Source organism: Nilaparvata lugens, unplaced genomic scaffold (genome assembly GCF_014356525.2).
Source record: "Nilaparvata lugens isolate BPH unplaced genomic scaffold, ASM1435652v1 scaffold4760, whole genome shotgun sequence".
In the NCBI taxonomy this organism is placed as follows: domain Eukaryota; kingdom Metazoa; phylum Arthropoda; class Insecta; order Hemiptera; family Delphacidae; genus Nilaparvata; species Nilaparvata lugens.
The window spans coordinates 1-9,619 of record NW_024090799.1 but is presented as its reverse complement, the minus strand read 5'-3'; the positions used below and the strand labels follow the sequence as shown (position 1 = coordinate 9,619).

The following is a 9,619-nucleotide window of genomic DNA, read 5'->3' as shown; positions in this document are numbered from 1 at the left end:
TGACAACATCTCCCTCCTGTGCTACTGGCATATTATTCACAGTATCTCCCTCCTGTTCTTCTGGCATGTTATTGATAGCATCTCCCTCCTGTGCTACTGGCATGTTATTGACAGCATCTCCCTCCTGTGCTACTGGCAAATTATTGATAGCATCTCCCTCCTGTGCTACTGGCAAATTATTGACAGCATCTCCCTCCTGTGCTACTGGCAAATTATTGATAGCACCTCCCTCCTGTGCTACTGGCAAATCATTTACAGCATCTCCCTCCTGTGCTACTGGCATGTTTTTGACAGCATCTCCCTCCTGTGCTACTGGCATGTTATTGATAGCATCTCCCTCCTGTGCGTAACCCACAAAAATTCCAAAAAATGAGATTCTTTACCACTGGATTCCCAACTTTTTTACTACTTTACTGCAAAATATAGTAACCCACAGATGATTCTAGAATTTGTTATATGAATCAACGCATTTCCTAGTAACATCCAGTCGATGAAACATGGAAACATTATCTAGTAAGCCACATAATATCTATTCATGCCAATATCAAGTTTTCAACGTTTACCATAGAATGGAAGCAATTACTCGTATCCCACATAACATAACCTCAACTTGAAATTTAGCTGTAGCCTACCTATTCTGCTATATGTCGTGTCGTAAATCTTGCTGCTTATTTTTGTCTTTAATGAGTTTGAGTCTTCAAGAATGTCTTCAAGATAATGTTATTTTCATAAATTTGAAACTTCTTCATGAGGTAAGACGACATTTTTTAAAAATAGACTATTCTATTATATAGTTGATAGATTATTATTGTGGACCTAAGTAGCCCACGTGTGCCTACAGTAGGCCTATTACCGTACTTGATAAATCTATTCCAAATCTGAACTCAAGTCATTTTGAGTTGAATACTCATTATTAGAATGATAAGTGTTCAATAAAATATATATAGCTACATTACCAACCTATTAAATAAAGCAATTTATCTTATTAATGCTCTGTAAGTTATTGATAAAATAATAGGTAGGCCTACTCAATATTCTTCTAACAAGATCAGACATTCAGTGAGTGATCTTTGTATTCAGCCACCGTGGTGTAACTTTATAATATTCAGATCTTGAATAATACAGATATAACTTCATATCTATGCTATAGATATGAAAATTGAGTTTATTTGTTATTCTGGCAGGTAGTCTACTTATGAATCTATTTCAAATCCAACCTCCAAGTTGATTATAAAGTACCGGTACTTATTATTGGATACTGTAATCGGTCTATAAAATGTACATTACCTATTCGCTATTCATTTATAGCATGATGAAGATGTAATTCTAGTAATTCAGTTTTTTTAAACGTGTAATGATTTGTTGCAGGGAGCTGTGCTGAACTGGAGTTGGAAGAAGGGACTGCCAACAGATCTTCAATGTTATTGACAGCATCTCCCTCCTGTGCTACTGGCATGTTATTGATAGCATCTCCCTCCTGTGCTACTGGCAAATCATTGACAGCATCTCCCTCCTGTGCTACTGGCATGTTATTGATAGCATCTCCCTCTGTGCTACTGGCAAATCATTGACAGCATCTCCCTCCTGTGCTACGGCATATTATTCACAGTATCTCCTCCTGTTCTTCTGGCATGTATTGACAGCATCTCCCTCCTGTGCTACTGGCATGTTATTGACAGCATCTCCCTCCTGTGCTACTGGCAAATATTGATAGCATCTCCCTCCTGTGCTACTGGCAAATTATTGACAGCATCTCCCTCCTGTGCTACTGGCAATTTATTGATAGCACCTCCCTCCTGTGCTACTGGCAAATCATTGACAGCATCTCCCTCTGTGCTACTGGCATGTTTTTTACAGCATCAACCTCCTGTGCTACTGGCATGTTATTGATAGCATCTCCCTCCTGTGCTACTGGCATGTAGTGACGCATCTCCCTCCTGTGCTACTGGCATGTTATTGACAGCATCTCCCTCCTGTGCTACTGGCAAATTATTGATAGCATCTCCCTCTGTGCTACTGGCAATTCATGACAGCATCTCCCTCCTGTGCTACTGGCATGTTATTGATAGCATCTCCCTCCTGTGCTACTGGCATGTTATTGACAGCATCTCCCTCCTGTGCTACTGGCATGTTATTGACAGCATCTCCCTCCTGTGCTACTGGCATGTTATTGATAGCATCTCCCTCCTGTGCTACTAGCAAATCATTGACAGCATCTCCCTCCTGTGCTACTGGCATGTTTATGATAGCATCTCCCCTGTGCTACTGGCAAATCATTGACAGCATCTCCCTCCTGTGCTACTGGCAAATTATTGACAGCATCTCCCTCCTGTGCATCCATTGTACAAAAAAAACTCAAGATCTAACAAATCACAAAACTAAATCACCTTTTCACAGCAAAAGTGTGTGTAAAACGGGTTTTACGTCGTCATGTGTACAGGCATGACCAGTTCCAATGCCCAGTATAGTAACTCGAAGCACACTGCAAACGAGGCGGTTGATGTGGGATGTGCTATTTTTCAAAGCGCACGTTTGCATGTGTACGATCCCATTGTTTCTATGTATGTGTCAAACATGCGCTTTACAATGGAGCATTAAACACTGTCTTAACGTTGTCATTTGTGCAGGCCCTAAAGTATAATAAATTCTTTATGCTTGCAAGATAAACCGTTGAACAGTTCCAAAAAAAGTTCCAAATCAAACCTTAAAAGCTGCATCCAATACATGAGGAGCGGTGATTCCATTTAACTTCACTCCATGGATGATGACGAATCTCTTATCGTTTTCAGGGATGTTCTCCTTTTCCTCAACATCGATTATAGATTATTATTAACAGCATATTATTGACAGCATCTCTCTCCTGAGCTACTGGCATATTATTGACAGTATCTCCCTCCTGTGCTACTGGCATATTATTGACAGTATCTCCCTCCTGTGCTACTGGCATGTTATTGACCGCATCTCCCTACTGTGCTACTGGCATGTTATTGACAGCACCTCCCTCCTGTGCTACTGGCGAATTATTGACAGCATCCCCCTCATGTGGTACTCGTAAATTATTGGCAGTATCTCCCTCCTGTGCTTCTGGCAAATTATTGACAGTATCTCCCTCCTGTGCTATTGGTAAATATTGACAGCATTTCCCTCCTGTGCTACTTATTTATTTTGAGCAGCTGGATTATCACACCACACAACAAGTCTTTTTTTGTTATAACACCTGATGTAGCTACTTTATAGAAACATGATTATAGTGTCTTTTGAGAACCTAAATTCTCAGACAACTATAATTAAGTTTGGAAATCATGCGAGACCCTGATGGTGGAGGGGTTAGTGAAATTTCTAGTACTATTCCAGTGGTGAGGAATCCGAAATAAAAATCATTTGACAATTGATTGCCTATATATTAAATATTTAAATTCAAACAACACTTTACAATAAATACTTTCTTCAATTAAAGATTATCTTTGTCTTTAAGAGACCATTTTTACGTCTTTAAGAGACCACAATTTAAGGGACACATTGAATTCTGGTGGGGAAAGATCAAGTACTCATATTGTAGTTGTCATTGCGATGTCCGGAGTCCCTGGCGGAGATGGATGAAGGGTGAAGATGATTAGTCATCCTCCAGGAATGTTCAGGCGTCGCGGCGACAGATCCAAAAGGGAGTTAGTCTTGTTCTCTCCTCATCAGCGTTCAATGACGTACGATTCCATCCATGGTTGGAAGAAGTCGCCGGCCCTTTTACAATGGAAATTCTCAGCCCGATACAGAAACTGATGACAAATTTACAACAGAATTAGAAACATAATAATTACCAATATCTAATAGGATGGTATTCAATTGATGATCTAGGTAGATCATCAAATAAATACATTCACCGCTTCCTATGAGGAAATAAATAATATTATTCAATACATAAATCAAACATTTACAAATTATAAATCATATTCAATGACAATAATGAAAATACTCACCCAAAAGGGGTATTGAAGATCCAAAGTATAGAGGGAATCAATCGTCATCCTAATTCATCCCATTATTATATTCTATAAGGGGGACTTTACCTCTAAATATTACTCTTAGCCTACATTTAAAGTAACTTCAAAGATGTCCGATTTACTTGGACAATAAATCCCCTGGAGAGAATGAGAATGTACCCCAAACGAAAACATTATTGGAAATTGAAAGAAAATGTCAAGAAACAGTTAACACTCTGACAGCTGGGATTAGAATGATCGCTCTCCTAGTTTTCAGAGGCTTCCAGACTGATCAGTTTTGCCATCATCATTTAAAATATTTACCCGATCGCTGTGAATTTCTCTTCGCCCACTCTCTTTCTCCTCAGTAAATAAGGAAGGTGATACGTTCAAGCAAGAAGGAAACTAGGAAAAAAAAGTTATTTCCCTTTTGCAAGTTTAGAATTATGGGATTGATTCAGCATACTTCTGCGTCTAAATATCATGAGAATAGATAATTCCAGTGGGATCGTGGGAACCAAGGACTTTAATAAGATTTGATCATATTATAACGATTTTAGAAATGCTGGCTAAGTTGCCATGAACAAGAATAAATTTACTATCTTCATGGGAACTGAAAACTACTAACTCAACATAGAATAAATTCCATTTAATAACTCAAAATTTTGGTACATGATGCTATTTCATTTGCACCCCAATACCCTATCCCTTCATGCCACATGCACATGAAGCCTCCACTATTGTCCCCCATATGTACCCCCAGGTTGTATGTGGAAAGTTGTCTTGAGTAGAACATGGTGTTATGTGTGAGTGTAGGAATGTAGGAACGAGCATCACTTGTTGCAAGTCATGCAAAGTGTAGTAAACGAACATCCAGGAAGTTGAGATTTTGAGAGGTCATTGGACATCCACGATCGAGTCATTTCTGCTCTATGATGGTGTAATTCCAAATTTGTTTTAGCTTCAACTTCGTCTTCATTTTATCAACAATGCTTTTAATTTGTCACATTTATTGCAGGAATCTATTACTGGATGATGGAATTTTAGCTTTGGGAAATAGGTTTTAAAAATTTTGAATAGTAGCGGTAGTAATTTTTGCTGTTTGGATACTTAAGTTGGAATGCTTCAATAGTCTGTGCATGTTCAAATCCGGAGGAAGATATTCACAAGTTGTTTTTTGCGAGAAAAGTGGCTCTCATGCCGTGGAAAAATATTAATGTGAGCTTTGACTAGATTACAGTCATCCTCAGAAAATTTATACTTATGCTCATTCGATTTCGGTTTGCCCCCCTCAAATCAGTAAAAACTAGATGACCTTGTTTCAGCTTTGCTTGCATAACTTATAATATTTGGGTTTAATAGCAAAAATGTCTTTGAAAGTTTTCGAACATACCTGTATATTTTCACCTTTACCATTTGGAACAAGATAGGTAATAGTGACTTGGCATCTGCTTTTCTCAGGCTCATCATAGGTTCCATTACGCTACATTGAATTTTTTGTAAGATCATTTTGTTCATTAGATAAATCCTTTGCTGTTCTGGCTTGATTTTGTACAATTCCGTGAATAAAACGTTTTTGTAATCCTCTGATAGCTTGAATGAAATGAATAAAAATAGATTCTGAGGTAACTGGCTGGCTGAGATCTACTTTCAGCTGTTGGAGCAAGAGCCACACAGTTCAACAAAATAACCTCCAAAGTATCATACGAGTATTTAATGTAATGTATTTTACATAATTTGAAGGAAAGTCTTTGAATTATGTTAAAAGCTATCCATAAATAGAATAGAATAGTAAAAACGTTTATTGAATAAATAAGCTATCTTGAGCGAACCTCAAAGAGGCTGCTTGACAAGGTACTATTATACAAAACATGTAAATTCAAATATAATTATACATATCGCTGGTCTTCTGGCAAAACCTCGTAACCCACAAAAATTCCAAAAATGAGATTCTTATACCACTGGATTCCCACACTTTTTTACTACTTTACTGCAAAATATAGTAACCCACAGATGATTCTAGAATTTGTTATATGAATCAACGCATTTCCTAGTAACATCCAGTCGATGAAACATGGAACATTATCTAGTAAGCCACATAATCCTATTCATGCCAATATCAAGTTTTCAACGTTTACCATAGAATGGAAGCAATTACTCGTATCCCACATAACACCTCAACTTGAAATTTAGCTGTAGCCTACCTATTCTGCTATATGTCGTGTCGTAAATCTTGCTGCTTATTTTTGTCTTTAATGAGTTTGAGTCTTCAAATGTCTTCAAGATAATGTTATTTTCATAAATTTGAAACTTCTTCATGAGGTAAGACGACTTTTTTAAAAATAGACTATTCTATTATATAGTTGATAGTTATTATTGACCTAAGTAGCCCACGTGGCCTACAGTAGGCCTATTACCGTACTTGAAAATCTATTCCAAATCTGAACTCAAGTCATTTTGAGTTGAATACTCATTATTAGAATGATAAGTGTTCAATAAAATATATATAGTACATTACCAACCTATTAATAAGCATTTATCTTATTAATGCTCTGTAAGTTTTGATAAAATAATAGGTAGGCCTACTCAATATTCTTCTAACAAGATCAGACATTCAGTGAGTGTCTTTGTATTCAGCCACCGTGGTGTAACTTATAATATTCAGATCTTGAATAATACAGATATAACTTCATATCTATGCTATAGATATGAAAATTGAGTTTTTTGTTATTCTGCAGGTAGTCTACTTATGAATCTATTTCAAATCCAACCTCCAAGTTGATTATAAAGTACCGGTACTTATTATTGGATACTGTAATCGGTCTATAAAATGTACATTACCTATTCGCTATTCATTTATAGCATGAGGAAGTATGTAATTCTAGGTAATTCAGTTTTTTTAAACGTGTAATGATTTGTTGCAGGGAGCTGTGCTGAACTGGAGTTTGAAGAAGGGACTGCCAACAGATCTTCAATATTCATCTTGCAGCACTTATACAGGTACCTAGGCCTATAGAGTTTTTTTGGAATTATTTTTTTAATTTAACATATCACTGGTCATAATATTGCATCTCCCATAAATATTATAGGCTACCTATAAAGGCTTTTCGAATTTAACCTAAGCATCTGCAAGCTAGTTTGTGTGAACTGAGAAGACACAGTGCTGTTACAATGTAAAGCTTTTTCAGTTAGCTCGAACTGCTATAGTCTAACAATAACAATTATAACTTATATATGTAAATTCCTAATTATCTTGTACAAACTGTCCCAGGCTGTAATTTATCACATTTTATTTCCAACCTTGATTCTACACACCAACAGAAGAGGCTTCATTTTTGATTTGCTGTGATCATACCTTTTATAGCCAAAAGGCTATCCCTTTTACAATTTTGTATGCATGACAGAATTGTATTATTCCTTTAAAGAAGTGGATAGCTGGTATATTTACTCTGCTTTTTAAAAAAAAATATTGATGTGCTGGAACAAGTTACTTAGCTAATGCAATCTATTTTATAAAATTACTAATCAATTAACTACGATATTGCACTGAACAATTAAAAAAGTTTTTGTTCAATTTGCTTGTTTCAGAATGGCTTCACGGGGGCAAAAAATGTTGGATATGATCAACAAGACAACAGATTTAGATGCTTCTACCCATACAACACGTGGATCCAAGACCATCTCTTTCAAGGATCTTTTCCCGGATTCCAACTTCACAACCAAAGAAGAGACAGCTGAAATTGGGAAATTGATTGAAAATGACTTAGGTGAGGTAATTGTTTTGGATAACAATATTTTCCAACCGGGACCATCCAACAATACGGAAGTTTTTGAAAGCAATGGAACACCAGATTTGTCATCAATAATGACTGTAGAATCTAATGAGACACTCATCAATTACCAACCAGGTACATCTGGTGATATTAATTTATTGGGTAGTAGCAACTCAACAAATCCATCTTCGTTTGATTCAATCCAGAATGGGATAATAATTGTAGATTCTATGGAGCACCAATTGATAGCATTAGTTTTGAACCAGGCACCTCTGACAATAACCCAATTGAAGGCTTTGTTAGCAATGAAGCACCAGATTTATCTTCAATCAATATAGAGTCCAATGGGGAACTGATTAATGTGATTGGAGATCCTGAGGTACATATGAATGATGTGAGCTTTGAAAGAAATACATCTGACTGTGATATGAACAATGAAAACATGATATTGCTTGACTGCAATGTTTCACAAAATTGTACTGCATCTCCAAGTAGTTCAATAGTACAAAATAATGCAATGGAGGAAGATGAGAAAACAGAGGAGTTTTATGGGGATATGACTGAGGGTAGAAAAAGGAAGAGGAAAGCAGATCCCAGTACATGGAAAAGGAATAGGAATAAAGAATTAAGATTGAGAGGAGAATCATACATTGGCTTTGAAAATTCAAAACAAGTTAAAATCTGTCCTGAAAGAAAAATGGGAGATATATGTTATTCTAAACTCTGTGAAAAGTCTTCCTTAAGACAGTGTCATTCAATAAAGGATAAGAGGTCAGCGTTGTTTGATAAATTTTGGAAAGAGATGGATTGGGATCAACGGAAAGTTTTTGTTATAAATAATGTTGTGAAGTCCACTCCCAAAAGGCGTTATACCAAAGATGAATCAAAGCGTTCAAATTCTTTTGAATATTATCTTCCAATTGGAGATGAAAAATTACAAGTCTGCAAAAAAACCTTCCTTTCCACATTCAACTTAGGTGAGTATCAAGTATCTTATTGGATAAAGAATGGGTCTGATGGAATGCATGCTTCACAGAGTGTCCTTAATTCATCAAGACGAGTTTCAAGATTGAGAAGAGAAAAGGAGAATGGAATAGAAAATCCAAGAAGCATTGTTGAAAAATTTTTGGATTGTCTTCCCAAATTGCCATCCCACTATGCAAGACGGGATACAACAAGAATTTTTTTGGAACCAGGAATAAAAAATTTTGCACAATTGTATGCAATGTTCACAACTTATTGTAGAGAGAATGATGTAAAGCCTTTATGCACTAAAGTATTTTGTGAGATATTCAAAAATAAAAATCTTGCAATTCATCAACTAAAGAAAGATAAGTGTGACACCTGTTGTAAGTATGAAGTGGGAAACTTGAACGAAAATGATTTTAATGATCACAAAAACAAAAAAGATAGAGCTAGATCTGAAAAGGAAATGGACAAAAATCTCGGAAAGGAAGACAAATGTACAGTGCTGACTATGGATTTACAATCTGTGAAAGTTAGCCCCTCTCTAAATGCTAGTGCGGTCTACTATAGAACAAAACTAACTTGCCATAATTTCACTGTAATGAATATCATTAATAGACATGTAGAATGCTTCTGGTTTTCTGAAATAGACACTGATCTTTGTGCTTCAAGCTTTGCATCATGTTTAGTAGACTACTTGAAAAATCATTGTAGAGATGAGAAAAATTCTGTTGTTATCTATAGTGATGGCTGCACGTACCAAAATCGCAACATCATCATGGCCAACGCATTACTTTCAGCTGCAAAATCACTCAATATTGTGATTGAGCAAAAATTTCTGGAAAAAGGCCATACGCAAATGGAGTGCGACTCCGTCCATAGTGCAATCGAGCGTAAGCTACA

General features: G+C 36.4%; 1 protein-coding gene across 3 annotated transcripts; it reads left to right on the top strand.

The window, feature by feature from the left end:
- Positions 1-662: 662 nt before the first annotated feature.
- LOC120355779 lies at positions 663-8,172 on the top strand. Of its 3 annotated transcripts, none has more exons than XM_039444472.1 (3): positions 663-752; positions 6,902-6,977; positions 7,566-8,172. In XM_039444472.1, the coding sequence occupies exons 1-3, from the start codon at positions 684-686 to the stop codon at positions 7,598-7,600; spliced, it is 180 nt and encodes a 59-aa protein (XP_039300406.1). In that variant the 5' UTR covers positions 663-683; the 3' UTR covers positions 7,601-8,172. The 3 variants fall into 3 exon arrangements, 2 of the variants coding, with proteins under 2 accessions (XP_039300406.1, XP_039300405.1); XR_005573834.1 differs by lacking the exon at positions 663-752 and adding an exon at positions 6,253-6,299; XM_039444471.1 differs by lacking the exon at positions 663-752 and having other exon boundaries at positions 6,791-6,977.
- The last annotated feature ends 1,447 nt before the right edge of the window (positions 8,173-9,619 follow it).

Excerpts from the sequence above, each read along its gene's own strand:
- LOC120355779 (XM_039444471.1), top strand. The coding sequence starts at position 7,567 with ATGGCTTCACGGGGGCAAAAAATGTTGGATATGATCAACAAGACAACA.